We start from the raw sequence: 17,894 nt of genomic DNA on the forward strand, positions 1-17,894 counted from the left end.
CTTTAGCAAAGCATTTGTTAAAATGCCTCAAGTGTTTTTACTGTAGGCTGCTAACAATAAAGGTTTGCCCCCAAGCAATCTATCTGTGTGGAAAAAAGCCAGATAAACTTTCTTTTAAAAACTCTTTAACATATCAGAATGCTATCTTGCAAAACACCTTTACTGCCATTAGGTATTTACTGAGTCTTTGCTTAGGGAGCTGGTAAAGAAAGTGGGGCACAAGTTCTGTGCTGCAGATTTGGCTCCGTGTAGTACCATTGATTAGTTATCAGGACATGGTTAATAAGTAACTTTAGCTAGTGCAAAACACTCAACATTCTTTTTTGTTTTTAAAGATGACCTAAAAAAATCAGTTACAACTGGCATTTACCCCATGTATTGCACAATTCAGTGAAAGAGCAGCAGACAGACAGACAGGCCAAAAAAACAATCAGTTGAACAGTGCTTAAGCAATTCTTTCTAGTGGCAGTTATCACTGCTGCTGGACTTTAGAACATTTAACTTAGCAAAGTGTTTGCATTTAATTAGAAATATGCAGCACAGTAGCTATCAATATTGAATCCAAATTGATTCCACTTTCTACACAATGATTGCTTCCTTGAAGCTAATTAAAAAGGCACATAACAAAATGACTCATATAAATTTTAAAGCAAGATAAACAGTATTCCCTGGAGACCAAAATAAAAGTAAATATCATACATCCTGGTCATTAGCTAGAACTTTTCCCAGATCCACAGGCATTGTGATGTAACGCATGTTTCAGTGTTATCAGACTTGATCCACTTTGTTGCCCTGTGTGTGTGTGTGTGTGTCTGTGTGTATGTGTACTCCCTTAAAAAAAAAAAAGGTGAATGACTATTTCCCTGAGCAGGTCAGTTTTTAAAGAAACAATACTCTTGCTACGTTTCTCTTATGATCCCCAAAGCATGTCAAGTTAAGCAGTGTGGTAGAAGCTAAGACTCATTTTGTGCAAGTCTTGAGTCTTTGTGTACTATACAATCTTATAGTGTAAAGAAAGAATAAAATGGCACGTGGAACTTTCTACTTCAAATTTGGGTATGACTTTCTAAAATGAAGCAACACTGCTTGCATATATCAACAGCTTTATAAAGACTAGTAAAAATTAAGTTTGAAAAGAGAAGGTGGTTCTTATAACTTTCTTTTCAGTGTAACATAGAAAAAAAATTGTAAGCTTCATGGTTGTAGCATTTCTAGATGTGTATTACAAAATATGGTAAAAAATATATATATATAGTAGGTTAAAAACAAAGTATTAAGCTTTGTTGAAAGTGAGAATTCCTTTGTGACTAACTATAGATGAGATTACTGGTTTAGGGGTTTCCATAGGATAAATTTTCTATAGCCTTTTGCTTTCTTTATTCATAGAATCCCTCTCCAACTGGAACATTATTTCGCCTCTGGCCAAGGTTCACCCAAACGAAAAGGGGCCTCTACTAACACTTTTGTCTAGTTGTTCAGAGATTTTACAGCCTTTGGTTTAATATTTCAAGTGCCGAAATCCAGAATGATGCTGCAGTCACAATGAAAATAAATTCCCCACTAAAGTAGAGTAATTCACAGTAAACTTGATTTGATTGAATTCATTTCTGTGGGAGTTCAGTGACCCTCAGAAAAGAGCTAAGCTTTCATAAGTGTTCAGTTTGGATGCACAAACTACTGGAATCATCAAATAGCCATAGTATATACTCCACAAAACATATGCTCTTCTGGGGGTGGGGGAGAAGATGGAGTGTTGAGCACAACTCCACCTTTCCCTTCCCCTAATTGATCTGTGAGCAGGCATTTAAGCACAACTCCACCCTTCTCTCCCCTAATTGATCCATGGGTGGGAGTTTCAGCCTAGGGTAAAATCCCTGCTCCATTCTTCCCCGTCCCCTGCAGCCCCCCCTACACTCCCTACCAGGAAAAACTTCTCAGGCTGGGAAAATTCAAATATACACTGACCAATCACTGATTGTAGTTTCAGTTTACGTAACCTGACTATTGCAATCTCTTTAAAAACCAGCACATTGTCCATGCCAACTCACTGTCTCTAATCTGGGTAGTCCCACAGTAATAAAATCCACTTCCAAATTTATTCTCGGGGATCTTCTGTCTTGCTCCTTTATGCTCTACAGGAGGAAAGGCATTCTAGATTAGGACAAGCAAGTGCATTAAATCCACTCCAGACTTCCCTGATGAATCAATCCCTATGGGTACTAACTTAGTTCACAGGAGTTTGCACAGTCTACCCTAGATTGGAACAACTTTAGAATTTGTTGACCCCAGACGTCCCTATATAGCCAATACTTTGGTCAATGTAATTCAGGATATGTTCTCCAGAACACTAATGTGTTACCAAGGTCTTACTTATTCCTCATCTGCTGTTCCCTAGAGGATTCATAACTAACCATGGGCCTTAGAGGAATAAATTGAAGGCCCTAACCCTGCTGCACTAGTTAGTATTCATATAATATTGTAGGGGAAACCAAATAATTGGTGATCATTTATTAAGCACCTACTATGTGTCAGGCACTGGCAAAGATAATCCCTTCACTCAAAGAGCTGATGTTCTATTGGGGGGAGACAATGTGTACATAATTTAGTACGTATCAAAAGAATGAAACTATGTAAAATACTTTGGAAACCTTGAATCACTATACAGATGCTAGCTATCATTATTGTTGTGATTAATTACTTTATGAATATATGCACAATGAGTACAGGGTAAATTTGGGGGCAAAGACTTCCTATAGAAGTTGTTACTTGAATGTAGTTTTGAAGGAAATAAGGGATTCTGAGAGATGAAGGGAAGGTGAGAAGGCATTCCAAGAGTGGGGGAGGTCCAGGGCAAAGGTGTGGAGATAAGAGATGGAGTGTCGTAGGTGAACAACATCAAGAAGGCCTGTTTGAATGGACCAAATAGTGCACAAAGGAAAATAATGGAATAAGGTTAGAAAAATAAGGTTTGGTTAGATCATAAAAGGTTTTAAAAGATAAACCAGCAATTGGGAACCATTCTGGTTTATTGAATAGTAGAATGACATGATCAGACATACAGATAAGGAAACATCATTTTAGCAGCTATGTTAAGAATATATTGGAATGAGGAAATATTTGAGGCATAAAGGCCAAGTAAGAAATTATTGCAATTGTCCAGGCAAGAGATGATGAGGGTCTGAGCTAGGATAGTGGTTGCATGAGTGGGGAAAAAAGGGACAAGTATGAGAGGTATTGTGGAGATAGAAATGACATTTAGCAACTTTTTTGCTGTGTGGAATGAGGGAGAAAAAGGTTGTGAACTTGGGTGACTAGAAGGATGCTCATGTTCTCAACAAAAACATAGAGTTGAAAAGTGAGTAAAAGTTGAGGAAGTAGAAGCAACCGGTATAGACAACTTCCCCAGAACTTTTATTTAACTATTTCACGATGTGGTGACCCTAGGGTACAGCACTTCAACATAAATATGGATGTGCCCTTGGTTCTCTGCTAAAACTGACTAAACTATCTAAAACGAAAATGTGACTATTTTCTATACCCATGCACATATATATCTTTTTTCTCATGTATATTTTGTATTTTTTTCAAATGCTTTATTAACTTCTGATTTACATCATTCATTGCCGCCAGATTTTGAGTTACAAATTTTCTCCTCGTTTTTCCCCTACACACTGCCCCAAAATAGCAGTCCCACAGGATATTCCCTCCTCCAATCTGTTCTCTCCCATATTTTCTCCCATACACCTTTAGAGTTTTCCAATGGATCTCTATGTCCCAGTGCCTGTATATCTTATTTCCTAATTACATGTAAAATAGTATTAATAATAGTGTGTGTGTGTATATATCTATATACACATATGTACTTATATATATTTGAATATTTGATTTTAAAACTTTGAATTCTAGATTCATTCCCTTCCTCTGTTGTCACCCACCCTTACTGGGAAGATAAGCAGTTAAGTATAGGTTGTACATGTGTGGCTAATACAAAACAAAAACATAGTACATATATTGTAAAAGACTGACTATATTTCCCTCCCTCCTATCCCACCTCCCACTTGTTCTATTCTCTACTTTGATTCTGTCCCTTTTCAAAAGTGGGTGCTTCCAACTTCCCTCCCCCCCAGCCTGCCCTCCCTTCCTTCATCCTCCCTCTCATCCCCTTCCCCCCCTACTTTCCTGGAGGGTGAGATACCCTATTTAGTGTGTATTTCATTCCCTCCTCAAGCCAAATTCAATGGGAATAAGGTTGACCCATTCCCTTTTGCCTTCCTATTCTTCCCCTCCATTGTAACCATTTTCCCTTGCCTCTTCTATATGAGATAGTTTACCCCATTCTGTCTCTCCCCATCTCCTCTCATTATATTCCTCTCTCACCTCTTAATTTCACCTTTTAAGTATCATCCCTTCCTGTTAAATTGGTCCTGTGCCCTCTATGTATATCTCTAAACATATATACACATATTCACATATGTATTCATATGACCATATACCCTCATATATAGACACATATATATATTTCTATTCCCTTCAACTACTGAGAAAAGTTTCATAAGTCATTTTTCCATTTAGGAATGTACATAGTTCAACTTTGATAAGTTCCTTATGATTTCTTTTCCCTGTTTACCTTCTCATGCTTCTCTTGCTTCTTGTATCTGAATGTCAAATTTTCTATTCAACTCTGGTTTTTTCAGAAAGAATGCTTGAAAGTTCTCTATTCCACTGAATGACCATATTTTCCCCTGAAACATGATACTCAGTTTTGCTAGGTAGGTGACTCTTGGTTTTAACCCCAGCTCCGTTGCCCTCCAGAATATCATATTCCAAGCCCTTCGATCCCTCAGTGTAGAAGCTGCCAGATCCTGGGTTATCCTGATTGTGCTTCCACAATATTCAAATTGTTTCTTCCTGGCTGCTTGTAATATTCTCTCCTTAATCTGGGAATTCCAGAACATCTTGATCTGGGAATTTTGGAACCTGGCTATAATATTCCTAGGAGTTTTCTTTTTGTGATCTTTTTCAGGAAGTTATCGATGGATTCTTTCAACCTCTATTTTGCCCTCTGCTTCTAAAACATCAGGGCAGTTTTCTTTGAGAATTTCCTGGAGGTTGATTTCTAGGTTCTTTCTTTGATCATGGCTTTCAGGTAGTCCAATAATTTTTAAATTATCTCTCCTGGATCTATTTTCCAGGTCAGTGGTTTTTCCCATGAGATATTTCACATTGCCTTCTATTCTTTCATTTGTTTGGATCTGTTTAACAGCATCTTGATTTCTCATAAAGTCATTAGCTTCCATTTGCTTCAGTCTAATTCTGAAGCAATGATTCTCCTCATTGAGCTTTTGAGATTCTTTTTCCATCTGTCAAATTTGGCTTTTTAAGGCAGTCTTCTCCTCATTGCCTTTTTGAGCCTCTTTTGCCATTTGAGTTAGTCTATTTTTTAAGGTATGATTTTCCTCAGTCAGGCTGTTGACCCTCATTTTGTAATTTTCTTGCATTGTTCTCATTTCTCTTCCCAATTTTTCCTCCACTTCTCTTATCTGCTTCTTAAGGTCCTCTGTGGCCTGTAACTAGCTCATATTTTTCTTTGAAGCTTTTGGTGCAGGAGTTCTGACTTCACTGTCTTCCTCTTGTTCCATGCTTTGCTCCTTTTTGTCCCCAAAATAGGAGTCTAATGTTGGAATCTTCTGTCTGCTTTGTTTCCTTTGCCTGGTCATGTCACCCCTCAGTCACTTGACCCCTGGACTTTTTGTCACAGTAGTACTCTGCCACCAGACTGGGGAGGTTTTGTCCCAAACGCTGAGGTTTTCTCAGCTGCCAGAGGTATTAGATGCCCTCTCTGAGGTCTCCACACACTCTGGAAAGCTGGACACACACCCCAGGACCTCCACCCTAGACTGCAATCCAGATCCAAGAAGGTTAAAGCAAGAGCAGTTACCCCTCAGACTGGTGCTTGGTCCCCCTACACTCTGCAGGCCAGGAGCTGAAGCTGCACTGGCTGGCTGTGCCGGCATCTCAGTGGCTTCTTGACACGGTGGCAAAAGCCACCACACTCCCACTTACTGGGTCCCAAAGTCCAGACTGCACTGACCTTTCATTTTGTCCTTCGCATATATGTGTTGATAAATCTGGAAATGGCCACAGCTGCTGCTGATCTGGAGTCCCTCCTGCAGGCGGCTGGTCAGGCCCACCCTGGGGCTAAAGCCTCGGCTTGGAGGTGGGGTCGACTCCCAGAGCACTGCACTGGCTGCTTGCTGCTGGCCTGCTGGGCTGTCTTCAGCGGGAGGTTAGCTTTTCTGTGTCATTTTGTGGGTTCTGCATTTCCAAAGTTTGTTTAGAGTCCCCTTTTTACATGGATTGATGAAGGTGGAAGCCAGAGCCGCTTGGAAGTCCTGCTTCTACTCCACCATCTTGACTCCACCTCACATATATATCTTGATAAACAAATAGGTTTAGAACTATGATCCACTAAGGTAATATTTGTTCTTGGACACTGTAACACATAGCTATATAGATAGTAGAGTATCATCTGCCGAATCTAAGAATATTGTCTGAATTCTGTTTTCAAAAATTGAAAATATAAGATAAATTCTACTAAAGTAATCCTCTGACAATAATCTAAGAGACTGTTCCAATTCTTTTGTTGTATGGAATTTTTCTATTGAAAAATACTCGACATAAGTTCTTTGTTGTCTTACTTGCACGACTGACAACAGAAACAGATTTACAGCAGAGATGCCAGAGGACTCAAAAGCACAGGAAAACAGGATGTAAATAGACCTGTATGAACTCAATTAGAGCCACACCCATAAACTAACATTTTTAGCTGAAAACCCAGAGCACAAATGCAGAGCAGACAGAAAAAAAGTCTCCTAGGTATTACAGCTTCATCCATGCTGATACCTAAAAGCAGGATAGTTGTATATGTTACCCAGAAGAGCCTAGCACTAGTGAATTAATTGTCATTTTTTTGTCCCCATTGGCTGGTAATGGTTATTGGAAAGGGAAGTACTTTGTGATTCAAGAACTAGAATGTTCCTTCAAGACCTTGAACTCTAAAGTTTCTGCCCTCTTACAATGTGAAATTCCTTCTTCATTTAGTTCTTTGTTTCAATTTTAGTGATTTTCTGTGACTGATCTAAGCTGGTCAGGTTGTGAGAGACAGTGGATGAGAACTGAATCCATTAGAGACTGAGATAAACATAAAAATCATAGGTACAGCATGTGGGAGACATAGCTACACAATAGTGCGTTAGAAAAAGATCTGAAGGCTTTAAGCTCATTATGAGTTAATAGTGGTATATGGTAGCCAATAAAGCTATTACAATCTTAGGCTAAACTAAGGAGGTATATTATCCAATGATAATACAGTGGTCTGCTCAGGCCATATACAGTGTATTGTTCAGTCTTAGTTATTGCATTTTGTAAAAGATTATCAAGAGAATTGAGAAAACAGCCAGGGTAGTGAAGGTCTTTTAAGATTGTACCACATGAATTTTCCTTGAAAGAACTGGGGAAATTTAGCCTTGACTAGAGAGAACTGAGAGGGGATATGATAGTTATCTTCAAGTATTTAAAAGAGGTATGAATCATACAAAAAAATAAAAGAATGATTCAATACTAGGAAATATTAGCATATTTAATCATAAATAGCAAAATTAGCAAAAACACATAATTATTTAAATAGATGCAGAAAGTTATATTAGCAAAATACTGCATTTGTTTATAGTAAAAACTCAAAAATGCATAGGCATAGAGGGGCCTTTCTTAGGGAAATAACCAAAACCAAGAGCTAGCACTTTTTGCAATGCGTAAACACTAACCACTTTCCCAACACAAATAGATACAAAATAAGGATATAGTTGCAAAAGAAGGGATAATATAACATCCTAGTATTCTTATGAAAAATTTTGAGCAAGCAGTAGCTGTGGCAGGGAGAGCTCCAGCACTAAGGGCTGGTAAGAGGATTGGGGGCCTGGGCAGGAAAAACCCAGGCAAAAAGAGATTTCAGAGGATCCCCATAATAGCACTGAGAACCAGAAGAGTTACTGTTGAGGTCATAAAATGTTGAGGTTTAAGGTTTAGGAGTACTCAAGACCCCAAACCAAAATGCCACGTCCTGCTGAATGAATTAGACTCAAGTCTTCTCTCAGCCAAAGTAAAGCAAAGTTTTTTGGTTGTTTTTTTTTAAAAGCAAAGTTTATTAAAGGTTCATCATAATGGGTAGACTCTTAAGGAGCCTAGGTGTCTGTGAGACTTGTATTGGATAAGTGGACCAGAATAATCTGACACAGAGTGAGTCTCTGCTAGAAAATTAGAAATCTAGCCCTTCATGGAGGCAAGATGGGTCTTATATACAGAAAGGTTGTGGGAGGGATCTAGGGGTGGTCTAGGAGGGGAATTTGGGGAGGGTCTTCAGGAGGAATCAAATGAGGTCAGACTCCAGTAATGAGAGAAAAGGGGTGGGAAATAACTGGAGGCTAGCTGGAGATGACAGATAATGGAGAGCTAAGCTAGTTTAAGGGTAAACAGATTTGGGCATAGATATATTGGGAGGATCAAGGGTAGAGAGTAGCTGGACAATAGAGGGCTAGGCTAGTAACAGAGATTTGGGCCTAGCTATAATGAAAGGCTTATGGCCTCAGGCAAATGTCTTATGTGGGAAGATTCAAGGAGAGCTCAAGGGGGTTCCCAGAGCCTGTACCTCATCATTACCACGTGGCAACTTTGTCACCCATTACCCAATGCCAGGTCACAATTACAGAGCAGAAAGGAATAATCTCAAGGGAGAAGTGGTACTACCTGTTTAAGGATCAAGGAACAAGTTCCAGAAACATGTGACTGACTCTGAGACCTAGAGCAGAGTGAGGAGTCAGTTCTAACCTATACCTCACAATAAGACTATAAGGAAATAAACCAGGACAGGAGACCAAAACCAAGAGGGAGCCAGCAGTTGAGCCACTGAGCTTATAGAACCTTCCAGTAGACTAACAGTGATTGAATCCAGCAGCAGTCGACAGAAACTCAATCACACACAAGCCAACATAACCAAACCTATGCCAGACACTTAGAGAGCACAGATCTGGAGGGCAATGAACAGACCTCTCCCCAGATCACACAACTTTGGATGCACCTAAGGCCCCCAGACTAAGCTATGAAAACAACAGAAGGACATAAAAAGATAGAAGCTCAGGTCAGACATCTTCCCTGGAAGTGAGCAGAGTCCAACACTAACACAAAATCTGAAGTCAAGAAGTAGTCTGGAAAAATGAAAAAACAAACAAGCAAAAAAAAATATCCTAGCCATAAAAATCAGCTATGGTTACAGGAAAGCTCCAGACACAAACATAGAAGACAGTCACTTAAAAACATTTACAAGCAAAGTTTCAAGGGAAAAAAAAAGAAAATTGGATACAAGTTCAACAAGAATTCCAAGAATAAGATTTTTTTTTAAAAAGCCCCGAAATTAGCAATTAAGAGTAGCAGAGGAAAACTGGGAAAAGAAATGAGAGCCATATAAGAAAATTATGAAGAGAAAATTAACAGTTTGGCAAAAGAGGTACACAAATACTAAATAAAATAATTCCTTAAAAAGTAGAATTAACCTAGTAGAAGCTAATGACTACATGAAATATCCAGAAGCAATAAAAGGAAGAGACTGAAAATCAAATAGAACATGTGAGATATAGGAAAAAATACTGACCTAGAAAAAAGGTTGGTGGAGAGATAATTTAAGAATCATTGGACTACCACAAAATCATGAACAAAAAAAGAGCCTAAACATCATATTTTAAGAAATTATAAGGGAAAATTGCCCAAACTTTTGAGAAGGGAACAAGGTGAAAAAAGAGAAGGATGAATAAATAGAAGAATATAGGATAGAGGGAAATACACAGTTAGTGATCATAACCATGATTAATGTGAATAAGATGAACTTACTAATAAAATGGGAATATAACAGAGTGGATTAGAAACCAGAATTCAAACATATGTATTTACAAGAAACATTTGAAACAGTAGGCTATACATAAAATTAAAATTAGGAGCAAGAACAGACTCTATTATATTTCAGACAAAGCAGAGGTAGCAATTATTGTTGCTGAAGAAGCAAAAGCCAAAATAGACCTAATTAAAAGAGATAAACAGGAAATTACATTTTGCTGAAAGATAGCATAGAAAATGAATTAATATCAATATTGAACATATATGTTACAAATAGCTTAGAATTCAAATTCTTGAAATAAAATTTCAAGAAGTTTCAGGCAGAAATGGGAAGAAAAGATATAATAGCAGGGGAAGCTCAATTTTTCAGACCTAGACAAAGTTAACTATAAAATAAACAAGAAAGAAGTTAAAGAGATCACTAGAATTTTAGAAAATTTAGAAGTGTAAGAACTTTACAGAATATTGAATGGGAATAGAAAAATGTATACATATTTCTCATGGTACCTTCCCCAAATTTGAATGAAGAAAACCAGAAATATTAAATGCATCTCTTCCTGACCATGATGTAATAAAAATTACATACAATAAAGGACCTTGGAAGCATAGATTAAAAATTAATTGTAAACTAAATAACCTAATCCTAAAGAAGGGGTTAAGGAACAAATCATAGTAATAATCAATAATTTCATTAAAGGTAATGACAATGACACAAGCATAACAGTATGTGTAGGAGGAAGCCAAAGAAGTAATTGTGGAAAAACTTATGTTTCTAAATGCTTATGTCAGAGAGAAAGAAAGAGGAAGGGAGGGGACAACAAGACAGAGAATTGCTCAGGCATCTTAAAAAAAAAAAAAACAACTAGAAAAAATTAACCCCCAATTAAACACTAAAACAGAATTCTTGAAAATCAAAGGATTAATAAAATTGAACATTTTGAAAAGCCATTGAACTAATAAATAAAACTAGGAAAATTTTAAAAACGATGAAATTAAATAATCATTGGCTAATTTTATTAAAATAAAGAAAGAAGAAATACAAATTATCAGGATCAAAAATGAAAATGATCTATTCACAGCCAATGAAGCAATTAGAAACTATTTTTCCAATATAACCAACAAACCAAATGAAATAGCTAAATATTTGCAAAAAATATAAATTGCCTAGATTAACAGAATAAAAAAATAGAATTCTTAAATAACTCTAGCTTAGATGAAGAAATTGAGCAAGCCCATAAATGAACTTTAAGGGAAAAACCCATGGATTAGATGGATTTACAAGCAAATCCCAACAAACCTTTTAAAGTACTTTTAATTCTAATACTTCATGGACTGTTTAAAAAATATATATCAAGAAGGAATCCTACCAAATTCCTTCTGTGACACAGTTATGGTTTTTATAACTAAACCAGGAAGAACCAAAACAGGGGGGGGTATAGATAGATAGATAGATAGATAGATAGATAGATAGATAGATAGATAGATAGATAGATAGATAGATAGATAGATATACCAATTCTCCTAATAAATGTCGATGCAAAAAAATTTTTAATAAAATACTAGAAGGAAGATTACAGTAAATATATCAAAAAAATCATACACTTTGACCAGGCTGGTTTAATACCAAGAATGTACTCTGACTCAATATTAAGAATAAGTGAACATCAAGGAAATAAATGAAAAAAAGTGAATGAAATTTGGCAGTGCCAGATCTCAAACTATACTACAAAGCTATAATCATCAAAAAAAAAATAGATTCTGGATGAGAAATAGAATGGTTGACCAATGGAAGAGATTAGGTACATAGTAGCAAAGGAGCACAACAACCTAGTGTTTGACAAACCTCAAAATCTCAACTCTTGGGGCAAAAACTCACTATCTGACCAAAACATCTGGGAAAATTGGAAAATAGTCTAGCAGAGACTAGGACTAGACCATCTAGGTCATAAACATCTCACATTGTGTCCAAGATAAATTCAAAATGTCTACATGATTTAGACATAGTCATATTGTAAGCAAATTAGGAAAGCATAAAAAAAATTACCCATCAGATCTATGAATAGTGGAAGAATTCATGATAAACAAGAGAAGTTTACAGTCAACAAGATGGATTGTTTTGATTATATAATTTTTTTCTGCACAAACAAAACCGATGCTGCCAAAGAAGAAAAGCAGAAAACTGGTGGGAAATCTTTGCAGTAAGTTTTTCTGATAAAGTTCTCATTTCTAAAATATATAGAGAACTGAGCCCAATTTATAAGAATAAGAGCCATTCTTAAATCAATTGTCAAAGTATATAAACAAAAAGTATCAGAGGAAGAAATCCAAGTAATCAATTAGTCATATTAAAAAATGCTCTAAATCACTAACAGAAAAACACAAATTAAAACAATTCTAAAGTACCACCTCATACTCATCAGATTGGATAAGGTGACAAAAAAAAAAGGAGAATGGCAGCTATTAGAGGGGATGTTGGAAAATAGGTACATTAATATACTTTTGGTATAACTGTGAGCTAGTCCAACCATTCTAGAAAGTAATTTGGAACTATATCCCAAAGTCTATTGAACTTTTCCTATCTCTTGACCCATTAGTACCACTACTAGCTCTACATCCCAAGAAGATCAAAGAAAGAAGAAAAGGACTCATCTGTAAAAAAATGTTCATATGTATGTATATATATATGTGGGTGTATGTGTGTGTACATGTACATACATATATCTATGCATATGTTTGTGTATACATAAAAGCTCTTTTTGTGGTAACAAAGAATTGAAAACTGAGGGGATAGCCATCACTTGGAGAAAGACTAAAGAAGTTATAGTATATGAATGTCATGGAATATAATTGTGCTGTAAGAAATAATGAAGGGAATGGTTTTAGTAAAACCTATATGAACTTCTATGAACTAATGCAAAGTGAAGCGAGCAGAACCAGGAGAACAATTTATATAGAACAGCAATCTTTAAAAAAAAAAAAACTGTGAAAGACTTACTAACTTATCAATATAATGATCCATCACAATTCCAAAGAACTAGTAATGAAAAGAATTATCTCCAGATACAGAACCGATGAACTTAGAGTGCAGATGGCAGCATTTTTCTTTTTTTTTTCTTGTCTTTATTTGGAATATAGCTAATGTAGAAAATTGTTTTGCATGATTTCATTTTTTGCCTTCTCAATGGCTACAGAGAGGATAGGAGAAGGGGTACATTTGGAACTGAAAATTAAATTAAATTAACAGCATCTAGGACCTGTAATTCACACCCTCAATTAGACATGGTTTCAAGTCCTTTCATTTCCCTATTAGAAATCTAAGTGAACCTCGAATTCAACTTATGGGTTGTATCTGGGAGAGTTATAGGATCATTCATAAAACTAAATTGAGACTTGAAAGCTCCCATGGAAGTCTTTTTCTTCCCTTGCCAGTTAGTGCCATAGTCAATACAATATAGCCCCCAAAACTGTTCCTCCTTTTTGCCATCCCTCCCCACAGATCTCCAGTAACACCACACCCACAGACAATGGAAACAAAATCACTTAATAAAAAAGAAAATCAGGTTTACAAAATATCATCACCTTTGGTGGGTATGAAGATAGTACAGAATTGGGCAGTTTTCAGCATAAATAAAAGGTGACAGGAGAGAGGAAGAGAGTCCACTATTGATTTGGCCCTTCCTCCAGCTGGCTTGCTGCTCACCTGTCAGCCTGCCACAGACAATAAAGTCTGCTTCCCCAGGAAGAGGCTAATTGCTTTCCAGTCCAGTGAAAAGTCTCTGCCATTCTTCCCAGTCCCCAAGGCTGCATCTCCCACTTTTCTTCCCCTTTTTATGCTATATCCTTGTCTCAAGTTCCAAGCATTGTCAGTATTCTTGTGCCCAGCCTCCTCTTCTCTCCCACTAGAAGCTTGGAGGAGTTCCAAAGAAACATGAATAATCATTGTTAGGAAAAGAGCTTTCTCCATTCTGTTGGTGAAATGGGATGGGGACTTTGATTAATTGAAAGACATATTGAAATTGTATTAATTAATGAGGTAATATACAAATATATTCCTGGAATGTCCTAGAATTCAGGATATGATTAAATGTAAAAATGATTCAAACAGAAAGCTAAGAAGTGATCTATAAGTGAGGTTGACAGGCCCCATAATCCTTACTGTGTATGTTTATAATGGAATGAGATGTTTCACAGAAGATTCAGATATGAAGAAATGAAAATTCTAGAAAAAATCAGAGAAAGAAAACATAGTAAGGAAGTATATAGAAGATGACGACTGTAGGAAATGATATGAGATGAAACAGAAGAGAGGGAAAAGGATGAGAGATAAGGTGGAAAACACTGAAGAATGATGTTGGTTTATTTGATCACATTTTATAGATTTAGAAGTATTCATCCCTTTTTTATATTGCAACAGACACTTATACAAAAGTTTAACAAAGGTGTTAAACTTTACTATCTTATTTCTACTTCCCTCTTGATGCCACATGCCACTTGCTTCAAAGTAAGACTATAGATATTTAAAAATATATATTTCAGCTTTAAATACTTAGTCAAACTTGTATGTAGTTGCACATTATTTTCCCTCTGGAAACATCCTAAAGTTCTGAGGCTAACTTTAAAGAAAAAAATTTTTTTTACCAGCTTTAAGAATGATATTCACCTTTTGGTCACATTTTCAATTCATAGTATGCAGATAAGCCACTTTACTGCAAGTCTCCAATTGACATTTCCTTTGTATGCAAATACTGAAATGATTTTATTTAATAAAAAGGTACATCTCCTCTGTGGATTTTGAATTTCTGTTATTAAATATTTATATTTTTCAAATGTCTTTATTTAATTGAGTGAGGTTCTTGGTGCCATTTCAAAATAACCTCAGCTGGTAGGTGTAATGACTTATGAAAGATCTGACCTTTAGCATTTTAAAGTTCTATTCATCTGTATATTTCTTCTGTGTTCATTTAGTCTTAATTTGTATGCCTTTGTGCAATGTGACCTAATGGGTATATGTTTTTGGCACAAAGAAAATATATATAGGTACTTAATGCTCTCCCCTGTAGAGTGTCTTTTGGTTATTTTTAACTCTGCTTATATCTCAGGTATGAAAATGAGAAAATGCTTTATATATGGCTCATCCATGTTTGCACAGTCCTGGTTCATACTCATTAAGTATTAGCAGAATTAACCCTAGTTCTACTAAATCCCAGTCTAAGGCTCAGTACTCCACTTCTCACTGCCTTGCATTTAGAAAGTTTTATAATTTTCTTTTTACTTATGTAGAAATACTTTGTTGTCCAGTTTTTTGCTATTCCTTTTAGAAAAAATCAAATGTAAAGTTTATGGTGATATAGCTAATTTGACATATAGTTGTATGTTTTAATATGTTTGGGTTGTCAAGGTAAATAATCATTTGCCTGGCATGTCTTAAGCAAAATTCTGCATGAAGGAATAAGGAATGGAATAAATAATACCTGGAGGTTTATTCTAATATTGTGATTTAATGATAATTTTCTCTGTTGAAATATATAAATGCATGCTAATATTTATGTATTGAAGTGATTTTGATAATGTTTAGAAAAATAGGAATTTTAAATAGACCATTCATACCCCTCCTTGTTTTTATAGTTTACACAAATCGTTATCCCAAGAAGAAAGTCTAAAGGATCAATTTAACTGTACTCTTAGTACCTATGAGGATGCCCTAAAAAACAGAGAGGATATTGTTTCCATCACTCATCAGCAAAATGAAGAACTGGCCATCCAGCTGCAGCAAGCCCTAACAGAGAGAGCAAACATGGAATTAAAGCTTCAGCAAGCCTTAGAGGCCTCCCAAGAGGCCAATGAAAAAGTTCAAAAGTAAGTAAAATGATTTTGTTTTTTAAAAAATGCTGTCATTTGGCAGTCAGACAAGGCATTCTTCATGCTGTTTGCCTTGTTTAAAAAAAAAAAGGTAGATTGCGGCAAATAGTCAACTTTTCTAGTATATATCTTTTGTCCATTTGTAGTTTTAAAATATTTTCTTGGGATCCCTTTGGAAACCATCACCACTATTTAGAACAAGGCATCTTGTAATAATATTATCATTTGTAATAATAATAATAACTAACATTTATATAGCACTTTAAAGTTTGGAAAGTTCTTTACAAATATTGTTTTATCTTCACAGCAGCCTTAGGAGGTAGGTGCTATTATTGTTCCCATCTTACAGATGAGGAAACTGAGGCATGGAGAGGTTAAGTTACTTACCCAGGGTCACATAACTAGTCTGATTTTGAGCTCAGGTCATCCATCTTGCCTATATGTCCAGCACTCCATCTACTCTCCCACTTGGGTAGAAAAGCATCTCTACTTCATCAGTAGCCCTAGAAACACCTTATAGGATTATTTAACCCCTTCCTACCCCAATTTATAATGGAAGAGCCAACAGTCAAAAAAAGTGTTTATTTTTGTTTTGTTTTTGTTTTTTACTCTCTTGACTTAGAGGTGAATTTGATGGAACTAAACTGACATGACTTTGAAGTATGTTATATGAAATCTTTGAAGGCAGGTACTTTTTGACTGGTACTAATTAAAATTGTGTTGTTCTATTAAGATATGAGACACTTCATTGCAAACATTTTAAATCCATCTTTTTACACATAAAACTACATTTATTTCATTGGGATGATTTTATTTACATTTATATTTTAAACAAAACAATTGCATAGTCCTTCGATCTTGGGTAAAACCAGCTGAATATTGACAATAACAAAAGGATGGCACTTTCTAATTGATATGTCTTTAACAACACAGGAGATTTTTTTCAGGACCTGAAAGATAATGAAACTTAACTGATCCTTTTCTATATACCACTCATATCATCACATTAACAAACTGTAAAAGGACAAATCACTTTAACTCCCTAGGCGTACTTGGTTTTCTGGATGATTTCTTCAGTTTTATATTATTAATGAGTAATACTAATTAACTGTAAGATTTTTGCTTTCTTATTTATTAGAGTTTAAGCCATCCATGAGTCTAAATTATCCATTTGTATCTAAGCTAATCATTCTTGCCTGTAATTTGTATTTTTATTATGACCCTAGATTCAGGCATGCTTGTCGTCTAGACAAGTAAAGCAGGCTTATAGGAACTATGTGCTTCCTTAATCTCTTCTACTAGGTTGCCTTGAACTGTCTGATTTCTATTTAAGTTTTGGAAGGTTTTTTTTTTTCAAATTTAAAGGTTGAGTTTGTCAACCACAGCCAGAAAACCCTGAGGTCCATTCATTAAGGGTAGGTGACTGTGAAAGCTCTGTCCCAGATTTCCAAAAATATCTATGAGCTGATCGAAAGTCAAATAATTTACATATACATTGTGTGTTAAGAGGGCAACAAAAGTATTGCTAGAATTTTCCTTACCTTGATCCAGGACTAAAATTGACTATTGTTCTATAATTTATACAATATTTAGCTTTAGATACTCAATTATTGAAAAAAAATAGCAATATAAAAAGGAAAAGTTTACAAATGAAGTCATATATACATAATATGAAGAAAAAATATTTGTATTAACAAAGTTCTTGTCAGCAAAAGAAAGGGATAAGATTTTATCAAATTTCTATTGAATGTAATTTGAAAGATTAGAATAAAAATTAAATACAAATGAATAAAAGAGAATAAATGGAAAGAGAGAAGACTAGGCTAGAGCCAGGAAACCTAGATTTAATCCTGACTCCAACAGAGAACAGCTGTGTGAGCCCGAAAGAGTCACTTCATTTTTTTGACCCTCACATTCCTCATCTGTAAAATGGGGATAATTATATACTACCTCATTACCAGAGTGGTTATAGGAGAGTATTTTGTATACCTTAAAGTTCTACATAAATGTGAGCTATTAAATATACACACAGACAATAGAGTGTTTCATTTTATCTTCAGGGTTTTTAAAATTTTCTTAAAGAAATGTGCATA

The 17,894-nt window shown here is 35.6% G+C and overlaps 1 protein-coding gene across 18 annotated transcripts in view; it reads left to right on the forward strand.

The window, feature by feature from the left end:
- MIPOL1 (mirror-image polydactyly 1) overlaps nucleotides 1–17,894 on the forward strand; it is a 567,089-nt gene that overhangs the window by 477,941 nt on the left and 71,254 nt on the right. For all 18 annotated transcript variants that reach the window (XM_069082287.1, XM_069082288.1, XM_069082277.1 and 15 more), the window contains one exon: nucleotides 15,568–15,798. In XM_069082287.1, coding sequence (XP_068938388.1) covers nucleotides 15,568–15,798 — 231 coding nt within the window. The remainder of the gene's footprint in view (nucleotides 1–15,567; nucleotides 15,799–17,894) is intronic.

Source organism: Petaurus breviceps, unplaced genomic scaffold (genome assembly GCF_028583685.1).
Source record: "Petaurus breviceps papuanus isolate PSGF00001 unplaced genomic scaffold, PetGlider_PUasm1.0 164, whole genome shotgun sequence".
Classification (NCBI taxonomy): Eukaryota; Metazoa; Chordata; class Mammalia; order Diprotodontia; family Petauridae; genus Petaurus; species Petaurus breviceps.